This window comes from Zootoca vivipara, chromosome 8, assembly GCF_963506605.1.
Source record: "Zootoca vivipara chromosome 8, rZooViv1.1, whole genome shotgun sequence".
Classification (NCBI taxonomy): domain Eukaryota; kingdom Metazoa; phylum Chordata; class Lepidosauria; order Squamata; family Lacertidae; genus Zootoca; species Zootoca vivipara.
Genome location: NC_083283.1, coordinates 57,635,687 through 57,656,341, shown reverse-complemented (window position 1 = coordinate 57,656,341; position 20,655 = coordinate 57,635,687). Strand labels below are relative to the sequence as shown.

General features: G+C 43.1%; 1 protein-coding gene across 3 annotated transcripts in view; it reads right to left on the bottom strand.

The window, feature by feature from the left end:
* The window catches only part of DCDC2 (doublecortin domain containing 2), a 46,327-nt gene extending 25,964 nt beyond the window's left edge, over positions 1 to 20,363 (bottom strand). For 2 of the 3 annotated variants that reach the window (XM_035125972.2, XM_035125975.2), the window contains exons 1-4: positions 20,100 to 20,363; positions 17,654 to 18,008; positions 15,310 to 15,361; positions 7,689 to 7,703 (exon numbers count right to left, since the gene is read on the bottom strand). In XM_035125972.2, the coding sequence (XP_034981863.2) occupies positions 7,689 to 7,703; positions 15,310 to 15,361; positions 17,654 to 17,946 (360 nt within the window). In that variant the 5' untranslated portion in view covers positions 17,947 to 18,008; positions 20,100 to 20,363. The remainder of the gene's footprint in view (positions 1 to 7,688; positions 7,704 to 15,309; positions 15,362 to 17,653; positions 18,009 to 20,099) is intronic. The other variant, XM_035125974.2, reaches the window with a different exon arrangement.
* Between the last annotated feature and the right edge of the window lie 292 nt (positions 20,364 to 20,655).

The window sequence follows — 20,655 nt, the reverse complement described above, 5'->3', positions numbered from 1 at the left end:
CCAGTAAAAGTTTCAGGCAAACTATTATAGAATTTGGAGCATTAATGGGACAGCCTGGCACATCTAACCAGTGGGAAATCAAATCTTTTTTCTGGATGGTGTTTTGTATGTGACTTCAGAGGATGATTGCCTTCTAACATTGCAGAGCTAAAGAAAGACTCACTAATCATAAAGAACAAGCCATTGAAAAGATTCCCAGAAGTGTGCAATTAATTAGTTTCCTCAAGCTGATGAAACCTATCAAAGCTTCTTGACAGGATATGAGGCTATCGAATACGCCTCCTTCTTGAGTCCTTCTGGAAATAAGCCACCCTGGCAATGATGTAGGGAGGTCATAAAAAATATCTGAAGGGGTGTATATCTTCCAAATATAGATGTTGCAGCAATCTGAGTTTTAAATGAGCCTCTAATCAAAGAGTCATTAGTATTTTTGCACTCCTTTGGTGCGTCTGGAAAACAAAACTGTTCCATTCTAAAATAAGCCAATCATTTGGGAGTGCATGGTGTGACCAAGGCATGTTATTTTTTCTTTTGAGAATAATTACAAAGTTACACTGATTTGTTAAGTGTGTTACAATGGAATGCACAAAATTATGCAGACAAAAAACAACAACAACAACAACAACAACCCTGAAACACACAACTATCAAACAATAGGAAAAACGAGTGCATTACAATTAAAAAAAAATCAGGACCTACTGAAATCAAGAGACACAAATAAGTCCACTGATTTCAGTTGGTCTACTCAGAGTAGGCATTAGTTGGATATGAGCTCATTCCATGATTCTGGAGTGAGGTAAAAATGCGATCAGGTAAAAAAATCCATTTTCTGAGAATTAAAGAGATTAAGGGTGAAATATGCCCACACATCTTTTCAAGTGTAAGAGTAAAGCAATGAACTTCTCTCAGAAAAATCTATTTTCTTAAAAACAAAACTTTAAACAAAAGTTCATATACACTATAATTATCCCTTTTCATACAACCAGTGAACACATTAGAGGGAAGGAAGCACTCACACAACAGACCCCATTCCCAGTCTCTGTTCATTCATTGGATCTTTTCTTATCAAAGCTATGCAAGTTATACTAAGGCTTTGTTTAGAAGATCAGATGGCTAAATCAGTTCAGTTCATCTGAAAATTGGTTAGCCCTAATAAAAACAATATTCGGCTAACTCTGCAGCTTTCCTGATTAAGTAAACATTTGCTTAGACATTTTTCATTTTGGTTACAAAAAGAGCTTTGATTATGTTGTTGATTAGTCGTTTAGTCGTGTCCAACTCTTTGTGACCCCATGGACCAGAGCACGCCAGGCACTCCTGTCTTCCACTGCCTCCCGCAGTTTGGTCAAACTCATGTTCGTAGCTTCGAGAACACTGTCCAACCATCTCGTCCTCTGTCGTCCCCTTCTCCTAGTGCCCTCCATCTTTCCCAACATCAAGGTCTTTTCCAAGGATTCTTCTCTTCTCATGAGGTGGCCAAAGTATTGGAGCCTCAGCTTCACGATCTGTCCTTCCAGGGAGCACTCAGGGCTGATTTCCTTAAGAATGGATAGATTTGATCTTCTTGCAGTCCATGGGACTCTCAAGAGTCTCCTCCAGCACCATAATTCAAAAGCATCAATTCTTCGGCGATCAGCCTTCTTTATGGTCCAGATTTGATTATACCAAATACAAAATATATGTTTGCTTATAGCAGATACTGCAGTGAGTTCCCCAAGCCTGCATCTTGTATGTGTTCTCTCGTAGAGACAGACAGGTCCACACATTTAGGCCTCCTGCACTGCCCATTGCATTTTATTGAGACTGGGAGATCTGATAAGCACAAGGGGATTTCTACTGTGCCATTTCAGAGGGGGAAATGGGGTGCTTTCTGTTCGGTGTGGGGATGCAGAATGTGCTCTTCTGCCCTACTAATGGTGAAATTCACAGGCAAAACAATCAACTGAGGGACAGCCTGTAAAACACTTGGGGTTGGATTACTCTTTCCCTGAACATTTTTGTTATGGGGAAAAGCACACACAAAAGACTGCAGTCTTGAATAATAATAATAATTTGATTATTTATACACTGCCCATCCGGCTGGGTTTCCCCAGCCACTCTGGGCAGCTTACAGCACATAAAAAATGGTAAAACATTAGCATTAAAAATATCCCGATACAGGGCTGCCTTCGGGTGTCTTCTAAAAGTCAGGGAGTTGTTTATTTCCTTGACATCTGATGGGAGGGTGTTGCACAGGGCGGGTGCCACTACCGAGAAGGCCCTCTGCCTGGTTCCCTGTAACCTCACTTCTCACAGTGAGGGAACTGCCAGAAGGCCCTTGGAGCGGGACCTCAGTGTCCGGCCTGAACATTGGGGGTGGAGGCTTGGAGGATCATTTAGGCAGGGGAATAAAGAGGCTTGACCCTGCTAGGCACTTTCCTGTTCCAAATTGCTCACCCTCTGCTCCTTTTTCCCACAGGGGTGGAAAACACTGGAACCAGTTTCTTCCCCCCCCCCCCCCGCCTATGAGTGGAATTGCAGTGGAGGAGATTTTGAGCAGAAAAATGGATGACAGGCAAATGGTCAAACAGCCCCTTCTCCCCATCTTCTTTTGATTGTTTTTCCTTTAAAAAATGGATGGGGGGAATGATATAACTATGTGTAATGTGATATTTTGGCCATGAGCTATGGATCAGTGAAAGGTGTTTCTTAGATGAACTATGGCAGCACACTAGCCATATGATCTCCATGCTGATGTCCAATGATCTGCAAACTGCCATCGGTTGCACGGTAAATATAGTTCTTAAAAAGGCTTAACACCTGAAGACCATGGTCCAGCGGTATTGCCTCCCACAATTCTACCTGTGTGGTAATACACTGAACTGGAGGCTCCATTGCACACATGCCCTAAGTTCCAGTTTCAGGTTTACAGTTCAACTGCTCATATATTTATTTACAAATCACCACAATACAGCATTGTCTAGAATATGATCCCCTCGGGAACCACAAAGTAATATATTAACCAACGTGGAATCTGTAATTATGTTAAGGATCTCACATCACCGCAGCCTTTAATCGCCTGCTCAGTAAACAGATCCTTAGCATGCTTCAAATGATATCAATAATCCAAAGTTACTCAGCTGGATAGACTCAGTTGGACAGGCTCTATTTACCTCAGCTGCACAGGCTCAAACTTCAACACAACAGCTTGCAAATCAATGGGATTTAATTGCATTAATTTAATTTTAGAAATAGGACTCTCGGTTCCTAGATTGCTTTAAGCGGACTGGCTGTGATCAGGAGATCCTCGCAGCAGGTGACACACATGTTAAGGATCCGTCAGGAGAGCTAAACCAGAAATTATGTGAGAAACATTGAGTGCCCAACTCAGTATTTCCTTCATAATGCTAATATGGGCAGGATTTCAGGGAGAAATCAGCAGAAGGGAAGGGATGTTTGACCCCCACCCCTTTAGTCCTATCCATCAATTTTCTGTTGCTAATGTTGCCCTCCAGGGTCTGAATTTGAAAGCTAGGCCAAGGAGGAATTGTCTCAGAGAGGAAGGATTTTGCTAGGGATAGTTGGTTAAGTATGCTTCCTTCTCAGCATTGATTCTCCCCTCTAAGTTCCCTTCCACCACATTCCCAGTTACCTTGATAAGCAAAGGCCTGGAGCCACGTCAATTCTGATAGTCCAAATAATCTTCCATTGGGAGGAGAGCAGGGAAGTGATTGACTGGGAATCACATACTTATCCGCAAAAGGTGATTAGCTGTAAACCACTACGAGTGCAACTATGCAGGAAAGGGGCAAACATTTGACTTGTATCCATTCTACCACGAAAGTATAAGTTAGGTCTAATAGCAAGGAAATTAGTTTTAGAAAACCAGACTGTCTCGCTTTCCCTACAACACAACACTGCACCAATTTATCTGAATGAAAACAGTAGCGACAATAAAGAGAGGGGAAGCCTATCCTCTAAGTTCACCTTGCATTAAGGGCAGTGCAGGACAAAAGTGATGAGTTGCCACCGTCTCCTGAACTTGGTATATTGGTGGAAAAGGAGACGTCAGCAAAAATGGAAAGGCAGCGCTACTGAGCAAAGGACATAACTTTGCTTGACACACCACTTTTAGAGCTGCCAACTACTTAAATAAGTTTTAGAATCACCTGCCTTTTTATTGATCAGTAAATTAAACAATTAAAAATAAAACACATTTTCAAATTGCCAAAGCTTCAGAAAAGGCAACCTTTTGAGATGATGAAGGGCATGCAAAACAATTCACAATTTAGGCAGCAATCGGGAGCAGGGAACCTTTAGGCTCCCCCATCCCTTGAGCTAACTGACAGGTGGGCAGAGTGACCACCTGTCAATCACCTGACCACATGATGGCTCAAGGTGAATGCTAGGTGGGGGGTCCTTCCCACCCCCTCCTTCTACCCACCTGTCCTGCGCCATGGGGTGGGAGGAGGGGTTCTGCTCTGCCCATGCATTTCCTACAGGTAATGTGCTGGCAAAGCAGCATGCCACAATTGATCTCTCTGATCATCAGCTGTTGAGAAAAGACTTCAGTCCTGCTCTCTTCAGGGAGCCATTTCACCAGGGTGTGAAGCAGATCCCAGCAGGATTGAGGAAAAACCACTGCCCATCACCTGACATCACTCAGTGACATTAGTTGGCAAATGGGCATGGTTTTTGGGGGGAAATGGGCTTGCAGACCATATTGGACTCCCCCAACAGGCCAAGATTAACCTGTGGGCTGAAGCTTCTCCATCTGTTATATCCATTTACCCGGACAAGTCACACTGAATCAACAGGACTTATTTCTAAGAAGACAGGATTGTGTTGTTAATGCAGACATTGTCAATACCAGTCAGTGTCTGTAGAGTCATCCTTACTTATTTCTTTTTCATTCCATATTACAATTGACATGGAGGGTCAATATATATGTGTCTGCTTTATTTTCAGTATCGCAAATTAAAATTTGCCCTTGCCAGTTAAAACTAGTCTCTTCCTATCAGTCACTGAAACTCTTTTTTAAAAAATATTCGTTTTACAAATAAACACAACAATTTAAACACAATGAATACATACAAAAAAACAAGAAGAAAAATAATAATAAAAAACACAAAAATCAAAATACCATAAATCTTTTTCCATTAACATTGTAAAAGGGGACTTCCTCGAGTTCCCCCTATCTGCGGTTCATTTCTCATTCATCTTTAGCAATTTCCAATTCATTATTTAAAACTCCTTCCTATTTCAAATCTCTCATATCACCAAATTATTTAACATAATTCTCATACCCGCAGTTTCTATAAACTTCTAAATCTAATCTCAATATACAATTTTAGCATATTTTTTAAAATAAACTTTAAAATCTTTCCAAACTCTTGATTAATATCATTAATATCATGATTAATATCATGATCCTATGCATGTTTTACAAAAGTGTGTTCCAAACTAAACTTACTGAAGCTTGCAACTCTAACCATACTTACTTACTAAGGATCACACTCCCACAGAAGTATATTAGTAAAGTAAATTCCAAGTTCCTAGAATGGAAGAATCGTTTCTTAAATGTTTTCTAACTAGTAAAAGTAGATTTTTCCTACATCACTCTGGGCGGTTCAGCACTCCTCCAAATAGCACATTCAGTTGGTGAGAATTGCAGCCAAAATAGAACCACTGAGGAATAAGAAGGAGTTATCACCATGCTAATGGTGAACCCTGAAGTTTACAGTAGAAAAAGAACACCTTTTTTAAATAGAAAAGAAAACCTAAGAGAGCAAACAAAATCCCAACCAGCTCAATGAGATCTAAGCATGCTCACTAACTATGAGTGGGGGAGAAGAGGGCTGGGGGGTTTCTAGACATCATGTTCTACCTCAAAGTTTTGTTTTTATTTTAGCCTCTGAAGTGTAGGTGGGTTCCCACAAGGCAAGACACAGTGATAACAGCAAGAACCTTTATTGAACTACGGAACTGGACAACAGGGGCAAAACAACTGCTTATATAAATTTCTGGAGGCCTGGGCGACTCCCACGTGATTGGCTGTCTAAACTTCCAAGCTGCGAATCATAAGTCAGAGTTTAAGGGCCAATGGCAGAGGCCCAAATCCTGAAATGTTCTGTGACTGGATATCATGTATCAAATCAGAACACAGGGGCTCAGAATCCTTAGTCCAGACTCAAACTCAGGCAAACACAGACCACTGAATATACAACAACCTCCTTCCCAGGCTCATCAGGGAAAGAAGTTAGATCTCGAGTTGAGGACTCAGAGGCCACTGGGCAATCTAGTCCCCAGCCTTTCCCTCCAGTCTTATTTTAAACCACCCCATTGCAAGAATATTCTTCTGGCTCTATTATTTCTCCCTCTATTTCTGTGGAATGGATCAACTTAGTAACAAACAGCATTGCATGTGTATTAAATATCTTTTGGAAACCTGTTGGGAAGATGACAATAAAAACCCACTAGAGATCACACAAAGAAAAAAGGCTTGAGATATACCTAAAAGATGCATATAGGCTTCTGTTTTGTGCGCCAAGAGGTACTACCCTTGGGTGTCCAGGCTCCACTCTCTCCATCTAAGGGTCTGAGTCCCAGAGGCCCTGGCAATCCTAAATAGGTAATCAGATCTACTGCTAAAAATCACAACAAAGTGATAACCTAGGACAAAATTGCTTCTATCACCATCTGCAGCTGTTTGTTGTTGTTTAGTCGTTTAGTCGTGTCCGACTCTTCGTGACCCCATGGACCATAGCACGCCAGGCACTCCTGTCTTCCACTGCCTCCCGCAGTGTGGTCAAACTCATGTTCATAGCTTTGAGAACACTGTCCAACCATCTCGTCCTCTGCCGTCCCATTCTCCTTGTGCCCTCAATCTTTCCCAACATCAGGGTGTTTTCCAAGGATTCTTCTCTTCTCATGAGGTGGCCAAAGTATTGGAGCCTCAGCTTCACGATCTGTCCTTCCAGGGAGCACTCGGGGCTGATTTCCTTCAAAATGGATAGGTTTGATCTTCTTGCAGTCCATGGGACTCTCAAGAGTCTCCTCCAGCACCATAATTCAAAAGCATCAATTCTTCAGCGATCAGCCTTCTTTATGGTCCAGCTCTCACTTCCATACATCACTTCTGGGAAAACCATAGCTTTAACTATACGGACCTTTGTAGGCAAGGTGATGTCTCTGCTTTTTAAGATGCTGCCTAGGTTTGTCATTGCTTTTCTCCCAAGAACCAGGCGTCTTTTAATTTCGTGACTGCTGTCACCATCTGCAGCGATCAAGGAGCCCAAGAAGGTAAAATCTCTCACTGCAGCTGTTTAGCCACGGTCAAACTAACAATACCACCAGAGATCAATTTTTTCAGGGGAGGGGAGGGGGGAAAGCAGGCTGAATTCAGTCCCTCCACCCTTGTCAAACCAGTAATCACTACTTTTACCAACAGCTTTACTGCGGTTGTACATGCAAAGTCTCTGTTGCTACACAGGAGTATGAAGTAAACTATAAATGTATACGTGAACCAAAGCTATTGTATATTATGATAAGTGTCCTACTATGTTCAGAGTATATGCACTGAAATCAATGTGTCTGAAGTGAGGTATCACCCAACGACATTGTATGTAACATTCATTCTTATACCATGATAAACCTTATTCAAAAACGTTTAGACAATTTAGCAATAAAAATCCAACACGGATACTTACATCTTCCAATGCTAACTGTTGGCAAAAAACAAAATAACATATTTAGCATGTTACACTCATTACCATCTGTTTATTTTTGACATATTTGTAAAGCAGGTTGTTTTAATACGAATGGATGCAGTGACCTATCTGATGTGGTTAAAATAATACCTGTTTATCAGATATAAAACTGGCCACACTGTTCTTTTATATGTATGGAAACTGGTCAGTTATCACTATTTATTAACCCAGTAAATATCATTATTCTCCATCTCTCCTTACTTTCCTGTTCTATTTTGCCATACCTTTTCACAGAATTTATGTACAGTACGTTCCAGTCTAAACTAAAATTACAGCATGACTGTTGGGTTGAAAAAGACATTCTGGCTCTACTAAAGCTTTTATGTTGACATGATGAAGCAATATTGATTTTCATTTTCCAGAATTCCACTCTCCACCTCATACCTCAAGCAACATAAATTCCCACAAGAATCAGCAGCATTCCACCTCAGCTTGGTCCGCTGATCAGATGCAAACTATTTCTAACCTTTATTATTATTATTTTCTCTTTTGCTCATTGTGCACATACAAACACACACACACTCCATTTCTTCCCCCACCCTAGCAGGTAGCTAAGGCTTGCATTTCTGGCTCCAGAGACATCAATGAGCTATTAATGCTACACCAAGGCCAATGGGGTAATCTCTTCACTTCAGAGGGCAAGATAATATGAAGCATAACAAGGTGATTTGGCTTATACTTATATAGTTTAAAAAATAAACATGAGAAAGCTGAAAATACTGTGAACCACTGCCATACCAATTAGCTTTTGCCACCCTGGGTTCCTTTGGGTGGAAAGATAGGATATAAAATTAATTAATAAACATGCAATCAATAAAATAGACTGAGGCAAATAATTGTCAGGTTTTGAAAGGCCTACCTCATCTGACGTACGTAATGGTAAGGAGTACTTAAGATTCAAGCAAATTCTATTTTTGATGATCTACCATTATTGGAGCTCTGCACCCCTAAAATTGTCAGCTCACACTGCTCATCGTATCATATTTCAGTTCAACCTCTTTACAAAAAGCAAACTTGGATGTATAGTACGTCTAGAGGCAAATTTGTTCAACATCTTCCTTTTGTTGCAGGATTAAGGACGTATATATCTAAATGGAACCTCAATTTCCAAATCTGATTCTTCATAAGCACAGTCTAGCTGGACCGCCTTATATTTTTAAGATTTCGTCACAGCAGCACATAGTAAGTTGATCAGCTCATGTAATGAACCATGGTTAGCTAGGCCAGTTTAGTACAATGGTCTATTATATTCAGTCCTCTCTGGTAAACGGAGTATAAATATTTGCATTCCCTTAGGACAGACTGAGGTCAAGGGAACCCAAAAGTCTGATTACATGCTCTTACTCTCAGGTTGAAAGGCTATCAGGCAAATGAAAAGAAACCAGAGAGCGTAAAAAAAATGTTTAAAAAAATATTTAGAACAAAGGAAAAGCTTATTCAGATTTATCAAACCACTGTTCTTTGCATATGATTAGATTGCCCCCCCCCCAAAAGCAATAACAGGTTACTCCAAGTATGTGGGTGCTTTGCATCACTAACAGAAAAAATCTGGTCTCTCTTATCAAGATTTCACAGACGGATCTGTGAGTGAAGTCCTTTTCTCACCTATTTGCATCTTGTTTTTACATACAGTCATACCTCGGGTTACGGCCGCTTCAGGTTGCGCGTTTTTGGGTTGCGCACCGCGCCGAACCCAGAAGTCCCAGAATGGGTTACTTCCGGGTTTCGGTGCTCACGCATGCGCAGAAATGCTAAATTACGCTTTGCGCATGCGCAGAAGTGGCGCTGCAGGTTGTGAACGTGCCTCCCGTACAGATCCCGTTCGCAACCCGAGCATCTACTGCACAGTGGTACCTTGGTTTACAACCATAATCCGTTCTGGAGGTCCGTTCGTGAACCAAAACAGCTTGTAACCCAAGGCGTGCATTCGCCAATGGGGCCTCCAAAAAAAATTGTTCGTAATAAAAAAAAAAATATGGATTGTAATCCAAAATAAGGTTCACAAACCGGGACACGCACTTCCGGGTTTGACGTGTTTGTAATGCAAACCAGACTGTTCACAAACCAAGGTACCAGTGTATATGCATAGAGAGAGGGAGAGCAAGCGAGATGTTAGCCTACTCTTTTGTTACAACGACAAGGACAAATTACAGAAAATGAGGAGGTCTAAGCAAGCATATTGCCAAACATAGGAATTAATGCCAGATATCTGCAAAACATGCATATAAACATTCAGTAGACTACACAGAAACACTAGTTCCTTTCCCCAAGCCACTTGCCAGCCGAACTTCTTTTCCACGCATCCCCTGTCACAACCATATCCTGCTCTCTTCTGAACATGCATAGGGAGTTGTACTAGCACAAAGTGCAGGATCATTCTGTCTGCACACGTGTACCTCTGCAACCACTTTGCAGAAATCCTAGGGGTATGCCGGGTAAAAAGGGTTATCTGTGTACACAGACATCCTTGTACCAGCGTTGCCTCTTGTTGGGACTGGACTGGACTATATTCATTGGTATAACCCACAGACTGGCATGAAGAAACGTTTTCAACCCAAAGGATTCATTTCCTCATGCGTAGCCCACTGGAGCCCACAGGTCAGTGGTGGGTGGAACCATGGGCAAAAAGTGGGTGGGAGCTACATATTTACCTTTGTACAGTAGCCTACATTCCAACAATACATGTCACATGTTTCTATACGCCTCCAGTGGACTTTTCACTGCTCATCAGCTTCAAGAAAAATGCAGAGCGCAAAACCAACCCCTGTATATGGCGTTTATTGACCTGACTAAGGCTTTCGACATTGTAAATCGTAATGCCCTGTGGACTGTCCTTCTGAAAATTGGCTGCCCAGATAAATTTGTAAACATCATTCGGCTCCATGATAATATGATAGCAACAATCACAGATAACAATGGCTCTCAAAGTGAACCATTCACAGTGGGATCAGGTGTTAAACAGCATTGTATTATTGCCCCAACTCTATTATTTTCATTGCCATGATCCTACACTTTGTTGAAGGGAAACTCCCCACCAGAGTGGAAATCATATATTGAACAGATGGAAAGCTCTTCAATCTGAGCAGACTGAAAGCAAAGAGTAAGGTTACCATAACTTCCGTCATAGAGCTTCAGTATGCTGATGACAACGTAGTGTGCGCATGCTCAGAGGATGACCTCCAAACCATCCTAAATATCTTTGCAGAAGCTTACGAAAAGCTTGGCCTATTACTCTACTTCCAAAAAACCAAAAACTAAATATCTTTGCAGAAGCTTACGAAAAGCTTGGCCTATCACTCAACTTCCATAAAACCAAAGTGCTGCACCAACAAGTACAAAATAACCCCTCTGCAGCACCACAAATCCAACTCAATGGTGTAATGTTGGAAAATGTCGATCACTTCTCCTACCTAGGCAGTTATCTTTCCACAAGGGCCAACATTGATGCCGAAATCCAGCATCGACTGAGCTCTACGAGTGCGGCTTTCTCCTGATTGAAGTGCAGAGTGAGGACCGGGACAATCGTAGGGAAATCAAAATGCTTGTTTACAAAGCTTTTGTACTACCAACCTTACTATATGCTTGTGAAACATGGGCCACTTATAAACGCCATCTCCAACTCCTCAAAAGATTCCATCAACGGTGTCTCCGAAAAAAATTACACATCACTTGGGAAGACAGTTGAACTAATATCAGTATACTGGAAGAAGCAAAGATCACCAGTGTTGAAGCAATGATTCTTCAACATCAACTTCTGGTCATGTTGTGCGGATGCCTGATGATCATCTTCCAAAGCAACTACTCTATTCCGAACTTAAAAATGGAAAGTGTAATGCTGGTGGTCAACAAAAGAGGTTTAAAGACTATCTCAAGGCAAATCTTTAAAAATGTAGTATAAATGTATGGGAAACACTGACCTGCGAGTGCTCCAGTTGGAGAACAGCCTTTACCAAAGGTGTCATGGGCTTTGAAGAAACTCGATCGCAGGACACAAGGGAGAAACGTGCTAAGAGGAAGGCACGCTTGGCAAATCCACACCGTGATCAACTCCCTTCTGGAAACCAATGTCCCCACCGTGGAAGGACGTGTGGATCCAAAATTGGCCTCCAGAGTCACTTACGGACTCATTTTTAAAACCGTGATTATGGAATACAATCTTACTTGGCTACAAGTGATCGCCAAAGAAGAAGAAAACCATCCGGGAAAGCTAGGGGCATTATTGCAGTTGACGGACATATTCCCACCAGGCAAAAACACCTGAGGCAGGTGTATAGCAGTGCTATTGTGGGACATGGCCTGGGGAGAGTTCCAAGGGTGAGACAGAGATGCCTGGAGGGCCACATTTAGCCTCCAGGTCCAAGGCTCCCCACTCCTCCTATACACAGTATTAGAATGTTTAGCCGTTATCTTTCTGAGGGACACAGTTGCAATTAGCAAAACATGTGTCAACCAGAAGCATCATCTTTGTTTTCTCAGGCTTTCTGGTCAACGCTGCACTGAATCCTCAAGGTATTCATTTCAGAAGAATAACAGTGTTTGTATGGCGTGATGTGCTAATTAGGTTACCAAGATACTAACTATCAAACAACTTGGAGAGCTATGCTCTTCCAGAGTTTTAAGATGCTAAATTCAGTGCTTCAGGAACCAGGTCACTCAACCAGCAAGAAATAAAGTTGTTGGTTCTCCTTTTTAAGTACGAGTCGTTTGTATTCTACAATACTACATTCCTATAAAACATAATGGATTGCCCTTTTAATAGAACACAAATGCTTCACAAATCAAGCCTTGCTGTTTTTAATGAATCTTATTTCTGAAATGTTTACTTATCCTAGATAGTAAAGTTGTCAGCACATAATTTACTTCACTATAAATATAGGTGAGCCCTGTTCTGGATCTTTACACCAGCCTCTTCAAGAAAGGATGTTTCCAGGACAACCCTATACAGGCCTACTGAGTTCAACATGGCTTAAAAGTGGGTTTTGGAATGCTGCCTAAATTAAGAAGACTTAAGACACTACTGAAAATGTATTTCATGGACACCCCTGACAGTTACGTCCAGTCGCGAACGACTCTGGGGTTGCGACGCTCATCTCACTTTCCTGGCTGAGGGAGCCAACCTTTGTCCGCAGACAGTTTTTCCGGGTCATGTGGCCAGCCTGACTAAGCTGTATCTGGCGAAACCAGAGCAGCGCACGAAAACACCGTTTACCTTCCCGTCGGTAAGGAGTGGTACGTATTTATCTACTTGTACCTTGACATGCTTTCGAATTGCTAGGCTGGCAGGAGCTGGGACCGAGCAACAGGAGCTCACTTCATTGCAGGGATTCGAACCGCTGATCTTCCGATCGGCAAGCCCTAGGCTCTGTGATTTAGACCACAGCGCCACCTGCATCCCATCACAGCCAGTAGGATTCCCAAATATAAGCAAAACGTAAGAGCTGAACTGCAAAGGCAATCAACTCTACAAATCAAAGGCAATGTGCATGTTATTCACAAAAATAAAAATGGTAAAGAAGGAACACTTAAATTATCCTCACTTTTAATTCAAGCCTCAAATTAGCCTCTAAGTTAAGGGTGTGTTAACTTGGGCGCTGTGGTCTAAACCACTGAGCCTCTTGGGCTTGCTGATCGGAAGGTCGGCAGTTTGAATCCGTGTGACAAGGTGAGCACCCGTTGCTCTGTCCTAGCTTCTGCCAACCTAGCAATTCGAAAGCACGCCAGTGCAAGTAGATAAATAGGTACCACTGCAGCGGGAAGGTAAACAGCATTTCCGTGCACTCTGCCTTCCGTCACGGTGTTCCATTGCACCAGAATTGGTTTAGTCATGCTGGCCACATGACCCAGAAACTAACTATGGGCAAATGTAGGCTCCCTCAGCCTAAAGCGAGATGAGCGCCGCATCCCATAGTCACCTTTGACTGTACTTAACCTTCCAGGATCCTTTACCTTTTTACCTCTTATGGCACGTACAAATGAGTAGTTTAGGTGTTATTATTTCCCTATATCTGAACATGCATCTTAATTCTACATTACACACTCCATCAAAAATTGTACTCTCTCTAGCAATGAAATCCATTTAAAGATCTCACTGACGTAAGTTTGATTCATGTACTAAGCAGCACATGCTGGTGGATTTAGAATTACTGATACTATATAATTAGTCTGTCTCACTTGCAGGAAATAATCACTGTAAAATGTTAATTTCCTATTTTATATCTGCGTTAAATGACCATGAACTATCGTAACAATTCTGTTTGAATAGTGCAGCCTGCCTTTCACTCTTCTTCACAGTCTTTTCTCCAGGGAAACTGGTTCCGCGAATAAGACAAGGGATCCACAGCAACAAAGAAATAACAAACACAAACAAATAATCCAGAAGACACTGGATTTTAACTTTAAAATAGATGCTGAGTTAACATAAACTAACAAGAAAGTTCATATATCACACACAAAAAATGGTTGCCACTAATAACAATTTTGAACTAAAATTATGGTCTGAGCTCCCAAACATACAGGATCACAGTCATACAGCATCCATAAGAGCTGCTTGTCTGCTTTCATCTTAAGTCTGCTCAAAACCCTGTCTTACAAGTTGCAGGGGTTTCCAGAGGCAAAATTCATTTGTTCTGTTTCCTGTAGTTGTGAAATGTGATTAACAATGCTGGATGAAGGCTAGTGGTACCCCAAAGGGAAGCCCCAGAGGAGGAAGGCTCAGAGCCAGGGGATTGGTGGTGGGACACGGAGGAGAGGTCAAAGGGAGAAGATTGGGAAGAGGGGCTGGATGCTGATGGGGCAACAGGGTTTAGTGAGCAGGGAGAGCTTGTGGCAGAGAGCAGTTCAGATTCCAAGACTAAAGCAGGGGGCAGGGAAAGAGGCAGCTGAAGAATCCAGGGAACCTCCCACTCCTGCTGCGACAAGCTCCGCTCCCCCCAGTCTCCAATATCATGCAGGATAATGGGAGCAAGAACAGAAGCCAGAGGTGAGCAGATACAGTTTGAGACTGCTTGGGAAACATACAGGAGCCAAGGACCCTTAGAAAGGATGGAAGGCAGGGACCTTCAGTCCTGGCAATCCTCCTGGAAAGGGTTGCTGAGTTGTATGCCGTTTCCTTGAATAAAGAGTTAACTTCCCTGACAACAGAGCCCTGAGACTTTCATGCTGACCTGCGTCTGACTCCAACCCTGACAATCAGCTATCAATACATGCGAATGCAAAGAGTCTTGTGACACATGACATTGCCTGCAATCCACTTCATCAGATCGTTAATAAGTTACTGCCTCTTTAAGAGAAACCAAGTGGAATCCTGGGGCAAAGCAGATCTAGAGCAGTTGTGTTTAAAGTTTTACGTGAGTGGAGTTGTCTGTCTAGGGTCTCTCTCAAGCTGTTAGGGTGGCTCTTACAGTGTCTACTCAAAAGCAAGCGCCACTGAGTTCAATGATATACCCACCGGTAAGCGATTTCAGGATTGTAGCTGATTCAATAAATGCTTTGTTTTCATCTCCCTAGATTCAAGTATAATACAGACTGATCCTAGTTTGTTTGAATGTATAAATTACTTTACCTCATTCCTTATTTCCATAGGCCGACTCTTCAGTTCTCCAATGTCCAAGTAGCTGCAAAGCAACAAAAGGGACATAGGTTATGTACAAGTGCAACCTACAGTGGTGTAAAGCAGGCATCCCCAAACTGCAGCCCTCCAGATGTTTTGGCCTACAACTCCCATGATCCCTAGCTAACAGGACCAGTGGTCGGGGAAGACGGGAATTGTAGTCCAAAACATCTGGAGGGCCACAGTTTGGGGGTGCCTGGTGTAAAGCATGCCTTCATGTTTAGGGTTCTACCCAGAGAGTCATACCCTTTTACAGGAAACTCCATTCCATCTCACCTCCCTCCACCCCAGGCAGTCAGCATTTCAAGTCCACCAAGCATACACAAATACACACATAGACAGACAGTGCATTTACATCTGCCAATCTTGGGAATGCCCCAGGCCTGCTGAATATGGGTGCATGGCTTCAAAAAGACCCACATTCTGATAGCGGTTTGATGAGTGCAAGATGGGGGGAATGATTCATATGTGAGGCATATTTATTAAACAAAAACATTCAAAGTGCAACCATACACACATCTACTCAAGGTACAGTAAACCCAACTGAGTTCAATGGGCTTATTCCTGAGAAAGTAAGCATGCTATACATTTGCAGCCCAGAGCTGCCTTTAAATCCCAATAGTGTTCATCAGCAGATAGGCAGGAAACCCTTTACTGTCTGTGCCTGATCAAATTAGAATGCTTTGCTAATAATAGTAAAGAAAATGAGAAATCAAGAAGCTGAAAAGCAAAGAGACCCTAGCAGACACTGCTCACAATAACTGAACCATGGTGCAAGTGCTACATTATTTTAGTAAAGGGGAACAGGGCGCAGTAACAGAGGGAGATTGGATTATCCATACCCTAAATTAAGGAACTCTGGTCTAGGGGCTGCAATGATGGCACAGAAAAGATTGGCTGCAATTCTTATGTTTTGATAGGCTTGGTTTCATGATAGGACTCTGTATTTTAAAACGGCATCTCCTAGTAACTAATTGATATGCCCTGCCAGCAGCTAAAGACAAACGGAAAGTGGATACAATTTGATGCAAAGCTTTTTTAAAACTGTCTCACTGAATTCCTGGAATTTCAAAAGTTGCTAAAGGCTCAGCTACATTAGTAAAGAAACAACGATTTGAATGCACTGTAAACATGCAACACCAGGTGGCGCCAGAGAGCAGGAAATTTTAATATGCGTTTTTTCCATAGGGTTTTTTTTATTTTGCGATAACGATCTAATTTCTGACTTATTTATAACATTTTTTCCCTGTGTGTAAATCCACTCACTGTCTCCTATGACTTCTATTGTGCCTAAGAAAAGGAACAGCTCTGTACATCTGGGGGTGCAGCTCTTTGTACATCTACAAAGCACAGACACACACTCTCCGTCCTACACATATTTATCTTCACATAAAAATGACCTTTAAAACAATTACATACAATGTCCTTAATTACCACTCTTAAGAAAGTCTAGTCTGCAGAGCCCACTTCAGTTTACACTGGCCAGCAAATTCATTCTTCTTTATTGCTGAAAAAGAACACAACCTGTGTCCCTTCCAACGCTACAATTCCACGATTCTATGGTTAACATGTTGCTTTCTGCCACACAGATTAGCTGTACATTTAGCCATTTGTTCTAAGCTTATGCAGCTGCAAGTGTGGGGCCGGAGGCTAAAAGGCAGAGTATTGAGTGACAAAAATATCTCCAATGATTCCTCTACCAGCATTTATCCAAGAATATCCCCAAGTTTTATTATTTTAATAGAGACTACCTGTGCTTCATTAACATAACCATTAAGCCTGCAATCCTATACAGAATTACCTGGGAGAAGGCCATATAAAACAAAGCAGGATATACATCTGAGCATCCCCAGGACTAGCCTATATTTCTCTGCATTCCACGTTTACTGGAACAGAGCCAAAGCACACATAGAACCTGAGATACAGAAATGTCAGATATGATTACCAAATACCACAAAATAGCCTCACGTGTCCATTGATGAAGTTAATAATGTTTGAACATTTGAAGCTTTTTCTGCCAATTGTTGGGGTTTTTTCTCCTCAGGGACAAAGATTTCATGTTGAAATGATAGAAACACCTTGCAGGAAATGTGCACAGGGGGTCGGGGGACTGGACAGATGAAACAGATACAGTACAACTTTCAAGCTGCGAAAAGTCTCAGTGCTTACGTTGACAATGAATCGTCTTGGACAAAATGGGATGACGTGTCAATACTTTTTGAGGCACTTGGATAGTGCCTTTTAAAAGATCACATAAAGTTACGTTTCTGTGCCATTTTGGTTTGTTTTTACTCACTTGAGTTTTTTGAAGGCCTCCCTGCCACCGGCGACATAGTGCTCTCCGCTCTGAATCTCATCTAGCTGTCGGACGCGGTGGCCACCGCGGGGGGTGTAGATATTCCGCACGGCCCCAAAGGGAGCATTCACCCCACCGGTCACTTCCTTTAGGAAGACATCGAAGCTGGACACCTTCTTCTCATGGATGATCACTCGGCGCCCTGGGAAGAACGGATCTCCGTTGCGATACACCATCACGCTCTTCACCACCGGCTGCGACAGGCATGTTGGCTTGGCACTGGGACTGCTCATGGCCGTGCTTCGACCCACGTCTTCCGATTCCTCCTTTGAACAGAAGCCTTTGGCTTGCACACCTGTTGGTTCAGCAAGTAACAGGCTTTATTCTCCCTACCACCTCTCTCCCCTGCAGACCTGTTAAAATCCCTGTTTGCAGTACGCATACTGCATGTGTACACACACAGCCAACCAAGACGGGCACACTGGGACCGCCACCAATGGTATCTCTCTGCCTGAAAGTACCAGGAGATGCTCTTAGTGCCTCCCTAAGGTGTCAATTTCAATGCAGTTTAAAGAGCAACTTGTGCTAGGCAACCAGTTCTCGCCACTCTCCAGAGAATGGTAATGCCATCAGGAGTTTCTAATCCTATATACTCAGTCTACAGGTGTAAAGCAGGAACAGTGACTGAGCAGAATAAAGAACCCCCACTCTTTCCCAACTTTGTAGTCCCAGCATCCAGCTTCATAGTCACTGGAACTAGGCAACATGTTGTTTTTCTTCTCCAGGAGTCTTTACTCCCCTCGCTTTTCTCCATTCTTCTATGCCATCTTCTTCATCCTCAAAATCAACCGTGAGGTGGACTGCAAGTCTCCAAAGGGGCCAAAGCTCAGCAACAGGTGGCATGCAAAAATGGAGAGGAGGAGAAGGACATTATCACCAGGTATTGGGGGGAAATGAAAGTTTTCAGCTGGCAGTATTTTATTGGGCCCAGAGATAGTGGGCAGGAACTGGGATAGCAGGACTTTTCCTGGCTGATTTTCCAATAACATCCTAACAGAAATATGTTCAGTAGAACAAGAGATTTGGGGAGGGGGAGAGAGAGAGCACAGAGCTGTGAGACACAAAATAACTTTATTGCGTAGTTGGTCTTTTTGTAGTTGCATGGTTTCAGATCTCCCTTCTACCACAGATCCACAGCAGAACAGAATGACCGAGCTGCAAGATGTTCAAGTGGACTGTATCATTTCAGACAGAAGGTAAAGCAACCCATGTTGAGAATCCTTGCAAGCAAAAAATAAGCACATCAGGGAAGAAAGGTTTTCACTGAACTACTTGCAGGGAGGCATTTTCCCCTTTCTCTTTCTTTTTTTATTTTTTTACATAGTGAAGCATTAAAAATGGTCATTCCTCCACATGCAGTCTGAAGAGTTAACAGTTCATTCTTCACTGCCCTCAGGATGCTGTCTCTCACTGCCACATGATCCTACTGCAGATGACCACGTAGCTGCAGCCCCACCAGTGTCACATTTAATTGATCCACATGCTTATCCCCTAATTTACCAGACACACTCTTACTGCAACCTTGATAATATATAACCCTAGTGATTAATTTATACACAAGTCCCGGGGCTCAACCTTGTCAAAAAGCCACATCAGAGGCATTGGGGGGCGGGGCAGTCTGACTGTGGTTGCTCTGTGATGAAGTCAAAGCACTCTGCATATCCTCAGGAGCATGTTGATCATATGACCATTTCATATGATCCTGGAGCTTGGATGCTGGCCGGTGAGGTCTGGTTTAAATTCACTTTAAACCATGGGAGTGAAGGGCAAGAGAGCCCATCCTCTGAATATTCCTTGATGTCTCTCTCAGCTGCTTTTTAGAAGGCATGATTTGGCTCAAGGCAGGGAGAGAGATCAGCGCACTAAACCCCTTTGAGGGCCCTTCCTATCAAACACCCCCATTTTCAGTTTCTGCTGAGGAAATAGCGAGCCTACAAGATGCCTGGAGCACAGCTCTCTTGCCAGGGTGGAAGGAGTGGGCAAGAAATCCCTGTGCTGCTCTTGTAAATGGCTTCGGGCAGATCCTACCCCACACCAACTTCTTTCTTCTTTGAATTTCCTTCAGGAAACCCGGGTGCCCAGTTGCAGCTTTTCCCCACGCCAGCTCTAAAAGCGACACTAAAAGCGCTATATATAAAAAAACCCCAAAAAACCTGTGGCTGCTCTTTGGCGTGCACGAGCGTCAGTCTTAACCCAAGAAGGGAAAAGAGGCCGATTTAAACAAACAACGTAATTCACACGACCGGGGGGGGGGGGAGCCGCCGTTAGTATCACGTGTGAACACGCAAATCAGGGAACGGGGACAACGACGCAGCACAAACTAGGGAGCATTTTTGGTTTGGGTCCCCTGTGGAGAAGGACAGAGCAGGAGAAAGGGGAAGAGCACCTGTGCACACAGCAAAGTCCAAATTCTTCTTCTCACTCTGGATATAGGGCAGCCCGTGTCTCTCCCTCTCTCTCCACCCAGCAGCGGCTGCTCAGCTGCCAGCACCATGAGCTTTACCAAAGAACTGCAGGCTGGCGATGGCGGCTGTCGCTACCGCAGAATACCTGCCTCATTCTCTCTCTCCGGGCTGGTTCTCCCAAAGGTAAGAGAGAGGAGTAGGGAGGCTATTCTGGTGGTTTGCTGCTGCTGCTGCTGCGGGAACTTCGGCTCCCAGGGGGGGGGGGAGGAGGAGGAGTTGGAGGAGAATGCTATTATTATTATTTTCTTCCCCCAACCCTGCAGTTTCCGTAGCAACGCACATAGTTGCACTCAATGCAAGGAAAGGAAACTGCAGAGACGCCGCAGCCCTGCAGCTTTCAGGGGCGCCCACAAGGGAGAAGGGCGCCTAGGGACACCCCCCCCGTGGGTGGTAGGGAGAGAAACTACAATTCTTACCCTTTTCAGTGCCGGATTTACGTATAAGCTAAACAAGCTATAGCTTAGGGCCCCACTCTCT